Source organism: Lacerta agilis, chromosome 15, assembly GCF_009819535.1.
Source record: "Lacerta agilis isolate rLacAgi1 chromosome 15, rLacAgi1.pri, whole genome shotgun sequence".
NCBI classification, from domain to species: domain Eukaryota; kingdom Metazoa; phylum Chordata; class Lepidosauria; order Squamata; family Lacertidae; genus Lacerta; species Lacerta agilis.
The window spans coordinates 10,647,890-10,670,068 of record NC_046326.1 but is presented as its reverse complement, the minus strand read 5'-3'; the positions used below and the strand labels follow the sequence as shown (position 1 = coordinate 10,670,068).

The following is a 22,179-nucleotide window of genomic DNA, read 5'->3' as shown; positions in this document are numbered from 1 at the left end:
GGAATCGGGGGGGCGGGGGGGGGGGCGGGTGGCCCCGGGTGTCTTCACTGAGGGGGCAGTTGCAGGTCGGTGGCATGGCGTATGTCTGCCATCAGCGGCGTGGGCGGCTCTCTCTACCCTCGGCTGCAGGGCTTGCGTGCCACACCATGCACCCAAGCAGCTATCCAGCGCCTTGAACGAGAAAGGGAATGAATGAAACCTACCGACATCAATAACTACACTACTTGGAGTGGCATGCATTACAAATAGATGCCGTTCACAGGCATCTGCAGCCAGCCCTCTCAGCTGTATTTTCTTTTGGAGTGATTCAGCAGCTTATATTCCAACTGGGCATTTTTTTTTTTTTTACTTCCCCCTTCACTGTTGTATGAAGTCATGCCGTTAATCAACAGAAACTAAACACAAAATGGGTATGAGACTCGTTTCTCTCAGTGCTGCCATTCCTGCAGATGAATTAAAGTTCTGGGTAAGGATCTCTAGAGGTCACTTTTGGCTAAACGTGAGCAATCATCAGTTATGAGAGCTGGGCTCGGCCAGTTGCCAGCTGCACTTTAGATTTTTCTGCATTATGAGCTAAAGGGATAAAGCCAAGATTGGTCTGTTTCTGTCGTGAATGTTGCTTCTGTTCTCCTCCTGGCTTTTACTTTCCGGCTAATGCCTGATGCGTCCTGGTCTTTCTGATCAAGGCTAGGACATGTTGGGCTGGTGAGTACCAGACTGGAGTGGGGAACCTGTGCTGGGCCAATGGTCAGGGATAATAGGAGGAGTTGTCCAGAAACACCTGGAGACCCTGGTCTAAGTACAGAGCAACTTGGGCCTCCAATCTGAGTGTGCATGCGACTGTGCGAATTAGTGCATATAATACTTAGCATAAGCGAGAGTTCTTATTCCCAAACTCTCCATGTTTACTCAGGTGAAAATAGTGAAATTGTTGTTGTTGTTGTTGTTGTTTAGTCGTTTAGTCGTGTCCGGCTCTTCGTGACCCCATGGACCAGAGCATGCCAGCCACGCCTGTCTTTCACTGCCTCCCGCAGTTTGGTCAGACTTATGTTGGTAGCCTCGAGAACACCGTCCAACCATCTCGTCTTCTGTCTTCTCCTTCTCCTTGTGCCCTCCATCTTTCCCAACATCAGGGTCTTTCCCAGGGAGTCTTCTCTTCTCATGAGGCGGCCAAAGTATTGGAGCCTCAGCTTCAGGATCTGTCCTTCCAGTAAGCACTCAGGGCTGATTCCCTTCAAAATGGATAGGTTTGATCTTCTTGCAGTCCATGGGACTCTCAAGAGTCTCCTCCAGCACCATAATTCAAAAGCATCAATTCTTCGGCGATCAGCCTTCTTTATGGTCCAGCTCTCACTTCTATACATCACTACTGCAAAAACCATGGCTTTAACTATACGGACCTTTGTCGGCAAGGTGATGTCTCTGCTTTTTAAGATGCTGTCTAGGTTTGTCATTGCTTTTCTCCCAAGAAGCAGGCGTCTTCTAATTTCGTGACTGCTGTCACCATCTGCAGTGATCATGGAACCCAAGAAAGTGAAATCTCTCACTGCCTCCATTTCTTCCCCTTCTATTTGCCAGGAGGTGATGGGACCAGTGCCCATGATCTTAGTTTTTTTTATGTTGAGCTTCAGACCATATTTTGCGCTCTCCTCTTTCACCCTCATTAAAAGGTTCTTTAATTCCTCCTCACTTTCTGCCATCAAGGTTGTGTCATCAGCATATCTGAGGTTGTTGATATTTTTTCCGGCAATCTTAATTCCGTTTTGGGATTCACCCAGTCCAGCCTTTTGCATGATGAATTCTGCATATAAGTTAAATAAGCAGGGAGACAATATACAGCCTTGTCGTACTCCTTTCCCAATTTTGAACCAATCAGTTATTCCATATCCAGTTCTAACTGTAGCTTCTTGTCCCACATAGAGATTTCTCAGGAGACAGATTGTCCCAGTGTTAATACCTGCTGCCTTGTGGGACATCTTCAGGAGAAGAAAAGGCAAGTGCTGGCAACTCCTTCAGCCAAGCTGGTGCCAGATATATTGCTCTGTTTTCCTTTGGAGACCACACCAGTGAGGCTAAGAGGGGCATCTTGTCATCTGGGCAGCCTAGGAGCTCCATACACACTGCCCAGGCTTGTGCCCTGGGGAGGTCACTTCGGTACTGCTAACGCAGTGGTTTAGCTTCACCCCCAGAGGCACACTCCATTGTCTCTCAAGACAGATGGATGCCAAAGGATCACTGACCAAAAGCCACATCCTGACATCACACAAAGTTCTTCTCCACCTGCCTTTCAGTAAGTTCGTTCTCCAGATTCCCTCTGTTCAACCCTCAGGTCACATCCATACATTTTATGTACATGCACACCACTTCAACAGTCGTGAAAATCCTGGGAACTCTAGTTTACGCCCCCACAGAGCAACAGTTCCCTTCACCCTATAGCTCGCGGAATGATTTGGGGGAAGCCGTGACTGTTCGGGTAGTATACCAGTGCTTTGAAAGTATGGTGCAGTTGTGACCATAGTTGCAGGATGAATCCCTTCTGTTTTGCTCTACTTCAGCCATGTGCTGCTTGGATTGGGAAAGTTTATTTGTCTCTTCCTCTCCCTCCCCCTCTCTGTGTATCTAACACCAGGATGATGAAACAAAACTCCTTCTCAGCCCTTCATGGATTTTGCGGAACTCATCATGTGCATTTTTTCTTCAGATACATCCATGGAGCCACATGAAATTGGTGACAGCTTTACACCATTATTTCAAGATTCATAGCTGAAGGTTCCCAGTGAGAGAGAGCTGTCCAAATCTTTCTAGCAAACAGAATGCTGTTTCCTGGCATATTTATTGCAGCAAAGCGAATTTGTGTCCCAAAGATAAATATAGCGTTATCAGCAACAGCTGTCTCTCATTTTTATTTGTTTTTATATTTCACTATATGTTCAATTCTCTAAAAACACCCAGAGCTGTAAATCCTATGACGCGAGGCCCTGTGATTTAGTAGCTTGGGGTGTTTAGGGGCTGTGATTTAGGGAACACATTTATGGTACATGAGACAATTAAATAATGTGCCATACTGCCACCCTCTGGAATATATTTTTTTTTAAAAAACAAACAAACAAACCCAAAACCTGAGGTGGACGGTCATTATTTCATCCTGGCTGTGGCTATTTGGTTCCTCGGGACAGGGAATGCCTCAACACCCATTCTTCTGCACATCTGTATAGGTTTACTGACTTCTGCCCACCCACATTGACGATAGACCTATCAAAATGTAAACACATTGTGGACATGAAGATGGAGCGAAGTAGGATGCAGAAGGCCAACAACAGGGCAGTATTTTTATCACCATTAAGCTTCCTACTATTGCTGCAGACAGCTCTGCAGCAGTGGCTAACTTCCATAGAGACTGGTAGGAGGAGCCAGAGTGAATGACAGGCAGAGCCAACTCATTCTACCGTATTTTTCGCTCCACAAGACGCACCTTTTTCCTCCTAAAAATTAAGGGGAGATATCTGTGCGTCTTATGGGGCAAATGGTGGTCCCTGGAGCCGAATTGCCCAGGGGCCAAAAGCACATAGTGCTTTTTATTTTACAAAGAGAAAAAGGGGTGTTGAAAGGCCCCCGCTCAGCAGCTGATCAGCAAGAGATCGGGAGAGAGATAAGAGTCCCGGCTCCCTTTCAGCCCCGCCCTCCATTGTTGAATGTGCTGCAGAGGGAGGTTGTTTGTTTCCCCAGCGACATGTAACTGGCTGATTAGATTATCTGTCTGGAAACTGTAGAAATGGCTCCCTTTCCTTTAGAAGCTGCAGAAATGTGAGTTAAACCCCATAAAAATGGGGGTTTTCCTCTTTGCTTTTTCCCCTTTGCAAAAGGAGCTTTGCTTTTCTCCCTTTGCAAAAAAGCTGCAAAACTTTTAGCTGATCCTCAAAAAAAAAACACACACAGGGTTTTTCCCTTTGCAAAAAAAGCTGCAAAACTTTTAGCTGATCCTAAAAAAAAACAACGGCTTTTAGAGGAGGAAAACCAGAAAAATATTTATTTTCTTGTTTCCTCCTCTAAAAACGAGGTGTGCCCTATGGAGCAAAAAATATAGTAGTTTTCTTCCCGTCTTCCTCCCTACTGAGTTCTACAAGGGCTGACTCAAAACATTTTGGCACCCAAGGTGAACCACAAAATGGTGTCCCCACTTATAGGTTTACCTTTAAATGCGAACTGAACCTAATTTCTACCTCATCCCTAGTAAAGGCACACCATGGTGTGTAAGAAGCAGAGGTCACTCCACAAACTAAAAGCCCTGTCCACAGAAGTGCCCGTGATATTTCTGATGTAGTATATCTAACCCACATGTCTAAACTGTTGAAGCACTGAGCTGTCTCTCCTTTCTGCTATGATGCTTTTCAACCTGTCCTTGAATGCACCAGCCTTAGCTGAGAGGTTTAATCCTGGAGGTAGTCGGAGGACTTAACACGTCCCATGAGAAATGTAGCATCATCCGCTCAGTGGAAGGGTTGGGTTTGTTTTCAAATATTTTCCATCAGTTGTATCCTTGGCGATGACACACAAAAGGGACCCTCTCCTTTTTGGAAGTGACCTATGCAACACACAAAGCTATCTAATTCACAATCCCGTCCTAACTATGTACACCTATGATCCAAAGATTCCAGTTACTCCTATTTACCAGCCCTGTTTAGGGAAGTTTTTAAACTGTGACTTTGTATTGTATTTTGGTATTTGTTGGAGGCCGCCCAGAGTGGCTGGGGAGACCCGGCCAGATGGGCGGGGCATAAATTATAAATTATTATTATTATTATTATTATTATTATTATTATTATTATTATTATTATTATTACCAGGGACAGCGCCCAGTGCAAAAAGCAAAAGTAAAAAATTGGGAGTGGGTGGGTTGCCTTATTAAAATTTTGTTAGGATGAGTTGCAGGAGGTGTCTGTCTTGAATTCAGCTCCCTCCATAGAAGTTAAATCCACGGGTGCACTTTTTCCTTAGTGCACATGCGTTTGAGTGCTTGCACATAAACAACAAGACATCACGCAATGCACGGCATGCCACTTAACTGGTAACTGTAGAGGAAGATTCTGGTAGGTAGCCGTGTTGGTCTGGTGCAGTCGAAATAAAAAAAAAATTGTCCAGTAGCACCAGGGCCGTCTTTAGCAGATGCGGCGCCGGGGTGCAAATATCCGCTCAGCGCCCCCAAATTACCATGGATGGGGGGGTGAGGCTGTGCACTGCCAGCCATCGTGGGGGGGGGGGGCAACTCTCCCCTATGCCGCTGCAGGAGAGTACTCCCCACAGAGGCTTGGAAGGGAAGCTGCGTTCCCGCCAGCCATATAGTTGGCAGGGCGCAGCTCCCATCCTAAGCCTCTGCAGGGATTGCTCTCCGCCGCAGAGGCTTGGGAGGCAAGCTGCACGCCCACCAGCCATATGGTTGACGGGGAGGCTGCCGGCAAAGCCACATAGCTCCCCCGCTCGCTGCGGCACCCCTGAGAGGCCAGTGCCCTGGCACATGGCACCACTAAGCCCTATGGGAAAGACAGCTCTGAGTAGCACCTTAGAGACCAACTAAGTTTGTTCTGGGTATAAACTTTCATGTGCATGCACACTTCTTCAGATACACTAAACAGACCCTTATATATAGTGGGAGGGTGGGGTGGGGCTTTTCTCCGAAGGGTAGTAGGATATGGGTGATTGACTCAATGGGTATGGTAAACCTGTTGACGACCGTTAACGACTGCAATTAGTCCTACAGGAAAAAGCAAGGGATAGTATGCAGATGATCAAAAATAGCTTTAGCATATGTAACGAGATAAGAATCCAACATCTCTATTCAGACCAGGTCTCTCCATAGATTTCAATTTGGTAATAAATTGTAATTCAGCAACTTCTCTTTCTTTTTTTTCTTTTTTTAAAAAGAATTTTATTGCTTTTTCCATACAAACAACATTATACATTTTACATAAAACAAGAAAAAACAAAACAAACACATCACAAATTACACAAAACAATCAAATAAACACAAAAACACATCAATCTAATTATTATTACTTCATTTCTAATCTTATTTGGGGGACTTCCTCCGTTCTCTCTTCAGCGTTCAGTTCTAATTTACTTTAGTAACTTCTTGACTATTTTAATAAACATTCACCATAATTCTTAATCTTAACCTTATCTCATCTTATCTCTATCACCATTTCTTAATCTTATCACTTTCAGCAACTTCTCTTTCAAGTCCATTGATAGAAAACCCCCACCCCATCCTCCCACTATATATAAGGGCCTGGTGATTTCTGTCTCAGTGTAGCTGAAGAAGTGTGCATGCACACGAATGCTCATACCAAGAACAAAACTCAGTTGGTCTCTAAGGTGCTACTGGAAAATTTTTTTTTTATTTTGTTTCGACTATGGCAGACCAACACGGCTACCCACCTGTAACAAGAAATTCCTTGCAAGTACAGAACAGGTGTTGTGTGGCAACTGTGAACAAAATGCCTCCATTTCTGTTGCCACCAGGGCACTGAATTTACTAATAAAGGGTGGCGATTTGTCCAAAACATTTTCGGGATCTTCAAAACCAAGCAGCAGATGACAAATTCTGAAAAGATCCCTACAAATCAACAATCTCTGGAACAATCCATACTTTGGTGAAAGCAGAAAACAGTGAAAAAAAGTTAAACAGGTCACAGCCAAAGGTAACAGAACACCGTGAAGTTGGTAGCCAAAACCTCTGGGGAAATAAAATAGTTTTTACTTGCTTCCTAAATGCCATTTTATATCCCAAGTGGATATTTCTGGGGAGGGTAGGTATCCTGTGCTGCACCCGATGAGAAATATTTCTCTGACACGCAGCCAAGCGACGTTTTGCTTCCTTCTGTTTATGTCAGTATTCAGAATGCAGGCAACAACATTCATGGTGGTAAAACAAATGGTATTGCTCAATATTACCCTTGAAGAGATGTATACATTGGAGCCTATTCAGCTGGAAACTAAATTTTACTGCAGGATTCTGCAGGGAAAAGGGGTTCTCTCCATGCAAGGAAATTGGTTTTTCCTCTATTTTTCACAATGCACCAATAAGAGAACCCAAAGGAATGTAGAATTCTATCCGTTGCATTAACTTATAGATTTCTGTCCCCAGAAACATCCATCCAGCCCCGTTCTCTTTCATTTGATACTGTCTTCCTCTGCAGCTTCATTTCCCTGCCTCCCTGTGTAATGTATAACCAAGTAGATAGGAAATAACAGTAGTCTGGCTTTTAGCTTCCTCTTTCCACATAAATATTTTTTGGTTTGGTTTGGTTTGGTTTTAGCTCGGTTTTCTTGCGCTCCATCTGCACTATACATCGTAAGCACTATTATAACACTTTAAGCAGCTATGGCTTCTCCCCAAAGCATCCTAGAGCTGTAATAATATTTATTTATTTATACATACATACATACATACCCAGCCACTCTGGGCGGCTTCCAGCAAAATATTAAAATTCAACCATTCATCAAATATTAAAAGCTTCCCTAAACAGGACTGCCTTCAGATATCTTCTAAAAGTCAAATAGTTGTTTATTTCCTTGACATCGGAAGGGAGGGTGTTCCACAGGGCGGGTGCCACTACCAAGAAAGCCCTCTGCCTGGTTCCCTGTAACCTCGCTTCTCACAGTGAGGGAACCGCCAGAAGGCCCTCAGATCTGGACCTCAGTGTCCAGGCTGGATGATGGGGGTGGACACGCTCCTTCAGGTATACTGGGCTGAGGCTGTTTATGGCTTTAAAGGTCAGCACCAACACTTTGAATTGTGCTCAGAAGTATACTGGGAGCCAATGTAGGTCTTTCAGGACTGGTGTTATAAGGTTTCAGCGGCCACTCCCAGTCACCAGTAGTTAAAGGTGCTTGGAGTTGTTAAGAGGACCCTTTGTCCCAACAGAGCTCCAGTTCCCAGAGTTCCCTGGGATTGATTATTAAACCACTCTGGGAATTGTAGCTCTGTGAAGGGAATACGGGTCCCCTAACAACTTTCAGAACCTTGAACAAACTACAGTTCCCAATATTCTTTGGGAGCAAGCCATGACTGTTTAAAAATGATATCACCGTGCTTTGAATGTATAATGCAGGTGTCGCATTCCTCTTCTTTGTCAGGATCTCACCCCTCCCCACTTACAAAGCATAAGAAGATTTGGGGAGGCACCAAATTGCAGGAGGGGAGTTCTGCTCCTTGCTTTCCAAAAGCGGCTTGAGTTACAAGTGATTCTTCTAAAGTTCTAAAGGGCAAGATATTTGAAAAGTTTATTTAGTTATGATAAGACCTTTCTAGGTTTCCCGGGCAGACCAACATACAATATTCTAGTATCAGAGACAGAATATTGCTACTGAATGCCAGTTGCAACTGATCATGAGTGAGAGAGAGTTGTTGCCCCTGCCATGCTTTTAGGGATGGGGGCACGGATTAGGGTTTGGTTTTTTGGGGTGGGGGTTGTTTAATGAGAAACTACAAAATTCGCTCTTCTCGAACCAATGTGCAAAGTGAAACATGAACTACCCTTCGAAATTTGCATTCCTCCAAATTTTGCAATGCAGTTCTCCGACCAAGCAGTGTGTACCAACATGCATATACAGTGGTACCTCAGTTTAAGAACAGCCCTGTTTATGAACTATTCGGTATAAGAGCTCCGCAAAACCGAAAGTAGTGTTCCGGTTAGCAAACTTTACCTCGGTCTACGAATGGAAGCCAAATGGTGGAAGGACACCGGTGGTGGGAGGCCTCATTAAGGAAAGCGCGCCTCGGTTTAAGAATGGCTTTGGTTTAAGAATGGACTTCCGGAACGGATTAAGTGTGTAAACCGAGATACCACTGTACATGCAAAAATGCCTAAGATTATGGAGAATTGCTTGCATACGTTGAAAGCATACAATGGTATGTTCAATAGGAGAAACTCACACTAAAATGCTGACAAATTTTCGTGAGGAGCTTTGTGTTGCTTTTTAAACTGCAGGTTGCTGTGGAAATGTGAAGAACTGAATTTAAGATGGAAAAGTGAGAAACTGGAAGAAACTGAAATTGAAACATTTGTCCACCTCTACCTCCTTGTGGACTTCCCAGAGACATCTGCTTAGCCAGTTATGGGACACAATGTACTGAACTAGATAGACTTTTACTCTGATCTGGCAGGGCTCTTTTTATTTATTTACATTTTATTCATAAAAAAATAGGTATAAATCATGTGAAATATATCAATGCAGAGCAGAAAATACCATAAAACAATACAAATGTTCTTAATGTTTTTCTTTTAATTCTACTGGACAGTAGATGTTTCTTTAACATCAACCTTTTATTTGCATGCCCGAAGTGGCTCCAAAAACATCAGATGAACGGTAATAAATATAACAGTTCAAAAAGGATAATAGGAACAATTACAAATAGCCATATCAGTAGGTAAATAAATGAAAACTATTGATCAATCCATGAAACAAATAAAACTGACCTAATCCAACTGCTTAAAATAAATCAGGAGACAAAGCCTTTCACAGAAATAAAAATGCAATATCGATCGATTTAATAAATATCTGAACCGCCCTCTGACAATAAAACTCTTCCTAAGGCGGTTCACATAAAATTCAACCATCAACATGTCAGCCTTTGCAATTTTCCTGTGCGGAAGGTTCGACAAGAGGCAGGTAGGACTCAAGGTGAGAAAATTAATACCCAGGGGGGAAAGCAAGTACAGAAACCATAGTTTAAAAGGGTTAAGTAAAGGAACTCAAAAGGTTAAAGGTGTTTCAGAGCTGTTAGCCAATCTCCCCCCCCCCCCCAATCATCACCATTATTGACCCATGCCTAAAAAGCCTGAGGAAATGTTCATTGCCTATAGACAGGGCATCTTCATAAACCCATTCCCCAAATTATATTTTAAAAAGACTAAAGAGGCCAGAAATCTTACAGTATAGGGCGAGGAATTCCCCCATGTAAGACCATCAGAATTTAAACTGGAAAATACAGAGTTATTCTGGTTATTTGATGTGACTAACTCCGGGATTGTACACTTTCAGTTGCGGGCAGAACCTGTGACCCTCCCAACGTTGTTGGACTCCAACTCCCATCAGCCTCAACCAGCATGGTCATGGATGATGGGAACTGTGATCCCACAATAACTTGAATGCCACAGGTTTTCTACGTCTGCTTTGACTGTTCAATTGGCATCGGCACTTAATGCTTTCATTTCATATTAAAAGCTGACCTCTAGTGATACAAGTGGGGGATGTTTTAGGGGCTGAGGGCCACATACCTTTTTGAGCAGCGTCCTGGGGGCCACATGCCAGTGGTGGGCAGGGACAGAGAGAAATGTAAGACTGCTGAGGGGTGTGGCTTAGGGGAGAGGGTGTGGCCAAAGAGGGGGGTGGCCTGGGGTGAGTCCCAAGGGCCAGCCAGAGAGACCCAGGAACCATGTTTGACCCAAAGGTGCAAAATCCTACCTACTTTATGTAATAAAATAAGTTAGGGGATCAACTGGTGAAGGCTGAATCCCAGACAGCACAGCAGCACAAGCTTCTTTTCCTGTTCCACATTAGAGAAGCACCTGAAACTGGAAAGAAAACACATCTTTAGCAAAAGCTAGCAGGGAGCCTGTGTACAAGCATTTGCATACAAGGCCAAACCGATCTGCGCTCCCCAGAGGAAACCTGTGGTTCTCCACAATTAAGCTGAACATAGTAGCTAGAAGCTCCTCTGCTCACTTGAGCAACTTTCCTCCCACTTCTTCTCCTGGCTTCGAGGAGAGTAAGCAACTGTGGGGATTTCAGAGATGCTGGGTAAGGGAAACAGGAAAGAAAGAAAAAACAGGAAAGAATCTTGAGGCAGTCTAAAGAGTAACAAATTAATTAAGACATAAGCTTTCCGAGGATGCATGAAGTGAAATCCTGAACTGACAGGTTTACATAGGTGTAAATGAGAGAGGTTGAACGTAATGGTTGGGATTAAATGGTAATGAAATGCAAAAGGTTTGTGACAATCCAATTATAGGAGTTATATGCAAAATAACCGCGGTGACCCTTCGCAACAGCAGTAATTGGTGATGACATAATGGTCTTAACATTGCTAAGTAAATCAACAGCTTTAATAGGACAAGAAACCATGGTTTCCATTCAGCCCCAAACAGGTATAATTGAACTTCTTGTTAAGTTGTAATTCAGCAGCTTGATCACAACTTGATAAATTGTAATTTGGTGACTAATTGTTTCTTTAAGCTATTAGATTTATATCTGGGTGTCAGGAACCATCATCAAAGCCCCGGTAGGAAACCTACTGTCAGTCCTTGCAGCTGTTTACCTCCTTGCTATCATTCTAAAACATTGGTATAAGCATGTGGTAGCAAACTCCCATAGTCCCCTGGGCTTTTGTGTCCCTGCACACTATTACTCAGGCTTTGGTGTGGCTGATAAAGGGAAGGATTGGGAAATGTTGTGCTGGGTGAGGCTGATGGGAACTGTAGTCTAATACATCTGAAGGAGACCAGGTTGGTGAAGGTTGTTTAGGGTTTTAAAGACCAAAACTACACTTTGAATTGAGCCTGAAAACAAACTGGAAGAAGGTGGAGATCTTTCAACACTGGTCAAATATGTTCATGGCCATATCCTTTTAACAAGCTGGTTTCTTGTTTTCTGCACCTGCTGAAGTTTCTGGGTGTTTTTCAAACTCAGAGTTCTTTGGAGCCAACCCTTGATAGCCCAGATCCTAAACATTCCTACTTGGAAGTAACTACCACAATGTTCAGTGGGACTTTCTTCCTTCTTGGTCGGCTCAGAGTTGCGGCATATGAATAGCTGTTATCTTCACTTAAAGCTATGTGGGCTTATGGCCAAGAATTCATTAGTGCTGTATTAACTAGAGAGGAATTAAACTCTAAAGAATTTGTGCCTTAAAAAAGAAAAGAAAGGATAAAATTAGGCCTTGGAATGAAACTCTGTTTTGGATAAGAACAGTTCAACCTCTTTATTTATTTATTTTAATTTTTATGTCAGGATTTAGAACTGCTCTTTGAGTAAATCCCAGAGAGGTAGCTGTGATGATCTGTTGCAGGGATGGGGGTGGAGACTCTTGTGGCATCTTAAAAGACTAAGGACGGTATCCAATGTCCATGTTCCATTGGCACTATGATTTATAATTGTGCCAAGGAAATATTAGCCACATGCCCTCCCCAAATCTGCTCTGGAGACTTGGTGGAAAACCCAGAGCATAACTGAGAGAAACAGGGGGATGAGAGAGCTAACAGAATGACTGATTTAAAACTACTTTGTATACAACCCTAATAAATTTGCTATGACATAAGCTTTCATGGAGCCAGAGTCCACTTCAGTAGATGCACTGAACTTCATGCGTATGATGAAGAGGACTCTAGTTCACGAAACCTTGTGCCACAATAAATGTCTTAATTTTTGAGGTCCGGGATATAGCTGCAAAGATGCTGGTGGGTGCCTGCCCTTGGGATCATGTTACACCGACCCTGCAAAAGTTGCACTTGCTTCTGAGTACAATTCAAAGTTTTGGGGATTACCTTGAAAGCCCCAGGTGTCTTAAGTCCAGAATACCATAGGGATCGCTTCCTCCCATACCATCCTGCCCATTTCCGAAGATCAGAAAGAGAAACCCTTCTCCCTGTCCTGCCAAAGATGGAACCAGGGCTGGGTGGGTTTAGAGACAGGGCCTTTTTGGTGGCTGCATCCAGCTAATGGAGCAACTTGCTCCATGATGTGTGGCTGGCTCCATCCTCCCTCAGCATATTTGAAGATTCTTTAATTCCAGCAATCTTCTATTTTATGAAGCAGACAATGCTTGGGGGAGGGGGCTGTTTTTTTTTAAAAAAAAATACCAGCTGACTATGCCTCTTTTTTGACTTGTTCATATGATATTGTAATTTTTAGATGATTGTTGTAAGCTTCCTTGAGTGGTGCCACCCTAGATAAGTATATAGGGTGCCACAAAAACTTTACTGGTTTTGCTCAGAATAATTGTAATTTTCTTCTTCTTCTGAAGGCCAACCCCCCACCTGCCCTGCTTGTGTGTTCCCACAAACTTGTATGTTCCTACAAACTTTGGATCCTGTAAATTAGAGGTGGCTTTGCAGATGTTGTGGGACTTCTAGCTCCCATCTCCCTCAACCAGCATGTCTCTAAGCGGAGGAGAATGCAACATTCACACATGATACAGTCATTGATTTAAGCAAACATTTGCTCCAGTGCTAGGGAGATGGTGTGGATCTGTTGTTTTGCCTACCCCGAGTGTCTTGAGGCTTCACAATTAGTCCTGGTTTATTTTTCTCAGGAGGGAGTGCCTGTCGTTAATTCCGGCGTTTGAGGATACACCTCTCAGATGCTCACAGAGCAATTATCATGATGCAGAGATTAACTCATTGGTGCTCTGAGGAAGGCTCAGTGCCATTTAATGGAATGTTAATTGGTCTAATGGGTTTAATGTCAACAAGATCTAATGAATGCTCCTCTAATGAGCCCATTGTTTTTCAAGCCTGTTTTCAAAATGTACTTTATTAATAATAATCAAAACCATTCCGTCATCCAAGGCATAAAACAACACCAAAGCTATGAAAACTTCAGTATTCAGTGGGAGGAGGGGAGGTCAAAAATAGCAGCCCAAAAATAGAAGATCCAACTCCCATTTTAAAAAGAGAAATGTAATTCGCAAATCATGTGAGGACCAGGCATGTCAGGAGAAGTTGAACTATAAGGAATTTAAGGGGAGCCCTGCTAGATCACTCCAGTGCTGCCTAGTGCCATTTGGGATTGGTAGGTGGCAGGCGGGCAGGTTAGCAGAAGGTGGAGTCAGAGCCAATGGCAAGCAGGGTGTCATGCGCCAGAAGTTGGCTTCACCTGCTGAGCAGCAGCCTGAAGGAGCAGAAGTGACTCCACCTGCTGATGATCAGCTCCTCATGAGAACCAGCTGGCTCCAGCTTTCTTAAGCAGGGTTTCCAGTCTCTTTCAGTTGCTGGAAACAACATTCACCGTTGTCCTGTGCTGCAAGCCATGGCGGAGCTCACTGGAGGGAGAAGCCAGCCAGCCAAGTCTCGGGGGGGGGGGTACTTGCCTGGAGGCAGAGTCCATATACAACAGGGGTCAGCAACCTTTTTCAGCCATGGCCCAGTCTACCGTCCCTCAGACCATGTGGTGGGCCAGACTATATTTTGGGTGGGGAGGAAATGAACGAATTCCTATGCCCCACAAATAACCCACATTCTACTCATGTAAAAACATGCTGATTCCCGGACCATCCGCAGGCCAGATTGAGAAGGCGATTGGGCTGCATCCGGCCCATGGGCCTTAGGTTGCAACCCCTGATATACAAGGTCCAGTCCAGTCCTAAGATCAGGAATATCTCAGTTCACATAGTCGGACGATCTGGGGGTCAAGAAAGCCGAGGGTCCAAGGTCATGAGAAGCAAGAAGCAGCAAGGTCTGGTCAGGAATTATGAACGTGGCAACCTTTAGACTCAGTATAATTAAAAAGGCACGCCTGCAGGGGCTGGCGGAGGGCAGGCTGAGGTTGCTGGTGCAGTGCCCTGTTTTCCCATGTGGGCCAACCTCCACTGGATCACACCATAGGTCCATCTCATCCACCATCCTATTCCTTGTAGTTGGCCAACTAGATGCTCTCTGGGAAGCAAGGAATGAATGAATGCCAGCTCTCTCTTGCTGCTTCCCTCCACAAGTCGTGTTCTGAGTCATACTGCCTCAGACAGAGAGGGTTTATTTAGCCATCAAGCTTCCTGAGCCCTGAAGTCCACATCTGCCAGGGCTTGATCCTGCATTAGTTTTTTCTCCATCCATACATTGGTGCAGCTTGCTTCCCTTATCAGAACAGAAAAAGGTAAGCAGAATGCAGCCCATGAAGCAATGGTGCCACAGGGTAGCCAAATGTCCTGCTTTGCGGAGTACAGTTCTCTACTGAAGAGCTGTCGGAGAACAGTCCTGTGTTTGAAGGAGTCTTCTGCTTGAAAGGCTGCCTAGTCCAAATCCAGATTGAAGGTCAAATGCCCCAAAAAAGAAGCCAGGATGTAATAGCACCAGGACAAGGAGACTGAACAGGCACCCAGGTCAGCTCGTCAACACCCGCCAACATCCACACAAATGCTGTCTCCACTCTGAACCTCTGCATTCAATGTGAAGGTGGATTGTGGATGTATGTGTCCACCCCATGATCTGGAACCCTCTGTTACCAGGGTTCCTCATTCCTCACTTAGAATCCCCCTTCAAAACTTAGTGCCAAATGCAGAGGGTCTGAAGTACAGCTTATGTACATGAGGACATTATGGGGCTGGGTTTGCATACCTTCTCCACCTGAAGCTCACATGTGTTTGCCCCAAAAGTATGCACATGTTCAGGTTCTGGGTTCATAACTGAGACTGTATGGAAATAAGGAACCTTTCACCACTTTTAACAAAAGAGGACATAGAGCTACACCAGCTAAAATTAGACTTGGAGTCAGCAAGAGTAGATAATTTAACACGGAGTCTTGAGGGAATAATCTGAAGAGTTTTGGTACCCTAGATATTAATTAGAACAGACCTTGGAAGCCAGTGAGAATTCTTCTTTGTTGATGAAAAACAATGAAGACCTGATATTTTATTCTGCCATCATTCTGATAAAAAGGATCAGAATGAGTGATTTGTGGGTCTCATCCAAATGTTTTGGGATGTTTTTCACTTGCTTACATGGTACACACTCAGTGACTCACAGCTGAACAAGCAAACTGATTTTGCTGAATAGCCTTGCGTTTGAGGTAGGACCATAGAATTGTAGAGTTGGGCAGGGATCCCAAGGAGCATCTAGTCCAACACCCCTGCCATGCAGGAATCTCATCACATGGTCCCCCATCCAGTTTGAAACCATACCAGACCCTGCTTAGCTTTACAAATTTGCTAGCAGTTTTATTGCTGCACCACTAGAGATCTGGCTCATGTGGTGTGAAAACTCAACCTGTAATCAATACATCAAGTGTAGATTTATCCTTGGGAATGTTGAATTTGTTCTTATCCAGATGAGATCAAAAAATATTTGGTTTCTGTGTGAAAGAAGAAGAGTTTGGACTTGATATCCGGCCTTTCACTCCCCTTAAGGAGTCTAAGTGGCTAACAACCTCCTTTCCCTTCCTCCCCCACAACAAACACTCTGTGAGGTGAGTGAGGCTGAGAGACTTCAGAGAAGTCCAAGGTCACCCAGCAGCTGCATGTGGACGAGTGGGGAAGCGAACCCGGTTCACCAGATTATGAGTCCACCGCTCTTAAGTACTACACCACGCTGGCTAAATGAGAAACTAGAGAGCTGAATTGACAGATTTGTCCATCCCTACCCCTGACGTGAAAAGGGACGTGGGTGGCGCTGTGGTCTAAACCACTGAGATTTCTGATCGGAAGGTTGGCGGTTCTAATCTCCGCGGCGGGGTGAGCTCCTGTTGCCCGGTCCCAGCTCCTGCCAACCTAGCAGTTCGAAAGCATGCCAGTGCAAGTAGATAAATAGGTACCACTCCAGCAGGAAGGTAAACGGCTTTTCTGTGAGCTGCACTGGTTTCGCCAGAAGCGGGTTAGTCATGCTGGCCACATGAACTGGAAGCTGTCCGCGGACAAACACTGGCTCCCTCGGCCAGTAAAGCGAGATGAGCACTGCAATCCCAGAGTCGTTCACGACTGGACTTAACTGTCGGGGTCCCTTTACCTTTACCTTTACCCCTGACATGAGTGTTCCCCGTCAGGCCTTCCAACTAATGCATGGAGGTCTGAGGAAGATGTTCTCCAGGGCATGACAACATCAGAGGCATTGCTGGACAAGTTCTATGGGCACCATTCTATGAAGGCACCTCTTTGTGGGCAACCTCTCCCCATGCCATTCTGACCATTTCAGACCCATCTCATTGTGTGTGTGTGTGTGTGGTTATGATGGAATGGTTGGCAGAGAATTGCCGAATAAATGTGTCCCTGCAGAAGAAATCTTTTAAATTAATTAAATTTGGACTGTTATCTGTAGGCATGTCCTTGTGATGGTAGGCTGAGAACATTGGCTGTGTGAGTTGTGCATACCTTCCAAGGGTCAGCTGCTCCTAAGAGCCACCAGGAGATGTTGACATTGATCTCTTTCTTCTTCCTCTGGCGTTTCATGATGGGTTAATTTGGTGTGGCTGAGATTGGGGCACTCCGGGCCGGACTTCCAGGCAGATTTACAGGGTCCCACTCAGCAGAGAGAGCAGGAGGGCATTCAGACACAATTTATCATATTCGCCATAAATGTTACTACACAAAGAGAGCCCCTTCAGACCCTTCAGTCATTACCTCACAGCTCCACTGTTGGTTGTCTTCTTGCATGTGTGTCATGCTTCCTTCTGCGGTTCCTTAACCCAAGCTGAACTTTCTCCCACCAACAGGTTCTAGATGTGAATCAACCCCAGGATGCAACATGTCTCCCCAGCGCCAGCTCTGACAATGATGGCCGCACAGACTGTGCCCCCTCCCCCTTATCAAGAAACCCAACAGGTGAGTTTGCGGTAAAACTCTTCCCCTCAGCCCCCCCTGCTGCCCCTTTAAAACATTCCAACAGCAACTTTTCAGCGTTTTAGCGGAGGAAAAGAGCAGAAAAGGTGCTCTGTGTGTGTGTGTGTACTCCTGCATGCATGCATTTATTTACATGTATATTTGTATCCTGCCATTCTGCTCTAAGCATAAGGCCTCCAGTGTGCTTTCTTAATAAAATTCGTCACAAAAAAGGAGAACTCTCTCTCTCTCTCCTGAATTCTTATTCCAGGTAAGGAAGAGGCATTATAACACATTACAGAATGGCAAAAGCACTCAAGGGGTGTGTGGAGCAGGACTGGTGAGGTGTGTGGCCCAGTGAGAGATGGTATTGCCGATGGGAAAGGAGCGTTGCCTGGGAATCATAGAATCATAGAGTTGGAAGGGAGCACAAGTGTCATCTAGTCCAACTTCCTGTAATGCAGGAATGCTTTGCCCAACATGGCGCCCAAACCCACAACCCTGAGATTAAGAGTCTCATGCTTTACTGATTGAGCTATTCCACACATAGCATCCCAAGGCCCTGATAGAGAGACCCTGAGGACTGGATGTAGGCTGTGGGACTCCTGTCTTAGGGTTGGCGGCAGGGCAGGAATAATTGCCTTCACTCTGATTGGATTTGGAACTGGGCACTGCATGGCATCACTTGGAAGCCATTCAGTGTGAAAGCAGGGCTTCCTGCCCTGACTGTAAACGTTCCGTGAGCCGGGGGAAGGGACCCGACACTGACCACCAGCCACAATGCCTGAGTAGACATTGCTTCTGGCTCCCCCCCCCCCCCCGTTTTGCCAAAATGGCCTCCTCCCAATTTTGCCACTTGCAGATGGGTTGGCAACTTTGTAGGTGGTTGGGATGGAATCAGACTTGGCACTAGCATAAAATCTCTTTGTAACTCTATTACTGCCAAATGCCAAGTGAAACTGTACTAGGGGGAGGAAGCAGGAGGTTATCATCTTGTGATTTGGAGCGAAGTGTATGTCAAGTATCATTGCTCAGCGTCGAAGGAGTTCTGCTTTGCTTTTCTGGCTAGGTCTGCTGTTGTGAATGCCAATTGCCAAGTTCATCCAATAAAGGCAAAGTCCCTCCCCCCACCACCACCATGAAATGGAGTGCTTAAGCACTCTTTAAACAACACTCCACTTTTTCAGGAGTGTTATGCTTATTCAGGAATTTCAGCAGGAGGAAATTCTCTTAATTTCAGAATGGTGCTTACCTATAAGGGTCCATGTCTGAATATAATAGTCCACCATCTTTTGTGTTTCTGTTCATAGCAGAGGGTGGTAAACAGATAGAAGCATAGAATCATAGAGTTGGAAGAGACCACAAGGGCCATCCAGTCCAACCCCCTGCCAAGTCTGATAAAAAGGAAAACATGACCCACACATTTATTATCTACTTACACAAGTGGATTAATGGGTAGGAGTTTTAGAAACCTTTCAATTACTTCAGAAACCTAAATCTCATTCACCTTTGCAAGGCCTTGTTCTAAGTGTCCATTAAAAAAAATAACATAGTTATATATTACATAAGAGACTGCAACAGGCAATAGTTTTTTTCTGATACTTTCCCACTCAAGAATATGCTGATGCCAAAGTTGGAGAATGAAAGATATAGAATGCTTTTAGATAATATAGAAAAGTTAAGTGTGACTTTAATCCAAAATAAGAATATTAAGATACAGTCAACGTGGGCAAAATTATTGAAATACAAAAACAAATTGACTTGATCAGGCAGGTCAGTACCTGATCAACCACTTAATAGGACTGATAGATGATAATGAAATTTGTTGAAAGCCAAACATGTTTCAGCCCAACTGCTCTTTTTCTTGATAAAATGGCAAAACGGGGGGGGGGGGGGTGTTTAATATGTAACCTGGTCAGAGAGAATTCATCCAGTAGGTTAGTCTGCCTAGATGATGTGGTGATCTAGCCAGCTTAGGGGATAAATTTTCAGGTTGTTAATATTCTAATGCGGTGCTGCAGTTTTCCTTTTTTTTTTTTTGAGGTATTCTATATATTTTATTCTTACCGAGCTTCGTTTTTTATTTCAGTAAGTGAACTGATACTCATGACCCCCATAAGACCATTGAAAATATTAGATTCTATCTCTCTGAAAATAACCCAGAAGTAACTGCAAGGGTGGCTGAGTTTTTGTCACTAGTATCTCTTAGAGTGGTGAATGGTGCTAATTAGCGGGAAGAAACCTCAATGAAAATCCCCATCATTGCATTTTTATATGGCTCTTGCTTTGTATACATTTTTAAAACTTGTATATATTTTAAAAATGTATATATGGATGATTTATGATGGCTGTATTTGTAATGCCTAATAAAAGTTTGGCGAAAGAAGGAAGACCATTAAGCAGCAGTGTAGCAGAAAAAGGATGCAATGGGATCACAGCTCCAGGTCTTCCTTTTTTTCCAGAACAGAAGCAATAATATTATTTGCTAGAGCACCTGAGCTCATGGTGGTATACACAGGTGTGGGGCATTTCACTTCTCCTTCCTAATAATAACCTTGTGGTGTGGGCTATGCTCAGATAATGACTGGCCACAAATTACCTACTGAACATCAGAGATATGAACCCAGGTCTCACCAAGCCAAAGTCTGGCATGCTGACAGCTGCATAACCCTTTGCCAACTTACTGGATCCTAATAAAATATATATTTTATTATATTTATTCTTAATTGTATTTCACTATTAATATGCTTCTTAATTGTATTTCAGTTCAACAATTACTTTTATAAAATACATATTTTGTTATGTGCAAATGGCTTTAGATACCTATTAGGTCCATAAATTACCATATAGCATATATCCAACACACACAAAAGCGACAATTTGTTTTTGACAACGGACAGCTGGACATATAAAGGGCCCCATTACCTTCAGTAGCTTAGGGCCTCATCAGACCTAAATCCAGCCCTGAGCAGGCACCATATATAAATTTATACACAAAGTAGATCAACATTTGCCTGAAAGTTTCGGGCTCTTCTTGGGGCAGCAGTAGACATTGGGGTCTCAAATTTCAGTGGTGTCCTTTGCAACACCAAAAATTCGGTGCTCCCCATCTCTTGCACTCCTTTCTAAGCCATAGTTGTGTCGTCCCCCACTGTGCCCCTGAGGCTGCGTGCCCAGTGCAACCGAACCAATCATGCTCTCCTAAATTCACCTCTGCCTGAGGGTGGGGTGTGTGTGTGGCTGTGAATTCCTCCTGAGAGATTGCCTATAGGGGCTTTCATGAGAAGCTCCTTCACATCAAAATGGGTTACAACACCTCAGCCATGAAGTAAAATTAAGTCTACCCATTTCTTCTGATAAGGGGAACCCAGTTGGGACACAAGAGGTTGCTGAGCATTTGCTTCAACATGCCTCTCTCCTCTCTATTCCAGTGAGAATACGGCTTTGGCCCGCCCCCCACCCAGAACACACACATTCTCTCCCCCCACCACTTTGATCCAGGTCTGTCCTTTGGAATTTTCACATCCCTAAATTTTTGCAATATAATACTCTGCCCAAAACACAAATCAAAATGAGTTAGAAATAAATGTTATAGGATGCATAAAGCCCAAGCTAGCTGCCCCCCCCCACCAAGAAAAAATAGGGTATTTCAATAGCATTTTTGTTATTGGGTGCATATTTTAATACACTTTTTGTACGTTCTTTAAATTACTGATTTATGTGGAAATAGAACAAAACAAACTTATGAATGACTACATGTGAAACTGACATGACTTGAAATAGACTGATCCTTGCCTCCCCAGCTAATGGCACATTTGCAACTTTCATTGATCAGATATCACATCTGCAGGCAGTGTTTACCTCTGGGTTGTTTTTTTTAGAGTGGCGATTGATTAGATTTGATCAATTCAATTGATTAGAAACCTTCCATCTCTACAATTCTATGATTAAAAGGCCACTAAATGGAATCCCTAATTAATTGGGATATATATATCTTGGGATACACACACACACACACAGCCTAATAATTGCTTTAAATATAATAATGTAAAAATGCAGATAGCAGGCACTGCCATAGAAGAGGCAATATACCATTACATTAACACAGGGAGCCTTTTCAGATATATGCACTCAGCATCAAACAACAATGAAAACATGCTTTTATTCTCCAAAATAAACAATAAACAGGTGATAGCACCCTCACTTTTATTATAGATAAGGGACCTGGTGGGTTTTATTTTTTTAAAAAAAGTTACAGACCCCCCCCCCCTAGAATAAATCAATTCTGCTTTGCTACAGTTGTAGATTGTGGAGTCCTGGGGGCGGGGACCTAAATGCAGTACATACTCATTTAGGTTGTTGACAGTATCGTTGTCATCATATTTGCAGTGCTCAGAAAGTCTTAGCGCGGTCTTCATAAGCTCCAGCAACCTGTTTCTTTTATTTTTATTCATATAAATATTTACATAATGCCCTTCTCCTCATGGTCACAGGAAATGTACAGAAAAATAACAAGAGTGTCCAATTATTAAGAAATATACCAAATTAAAATTGTAGGCAAATAAAACATCAACATTATAAAGCAGTACAACAGGGGGAAACTCGTAAGATTTATTCAGACTTTGCAGAAGCAGTTGGGGTTCCCGATTGGAACAGGACTC

At 43.8% G+C, this 22,179-nt stretch overlaps 1 protein-coding gene across 3 annotated transcripts in view; it reads left to right on the top strand.

The window, feature by feature from the left end:
* The window catches only part of PKNOX2 (PBX/knotted 1 homeobox 2), a 283,944-nt gene that overhangs the window by 137,128 nt on the left and 124,637 nt on the right, over positions 1–22,179 (top strand). For 2 of the 3 annotated variants that reach the window (XM_033172676.1, XM_033172677.1), the window contains one exon: positions 17,413–17,521. In XM_033172676.1, coding sequence (XP_033028567.1) covers positions 17,438–17,521 — 84 coding nt within the window. In that variant the 5' untranslated portion in view covers positions 17,413–17,437. Of the gene's footprint in view, positions 1–6,595; positions 6,696–17,412; positions 17,522–22,179 lie in introns of those variants that run through there. The other variant, XM_033172678.1, reaches the window with a different exon arrangement.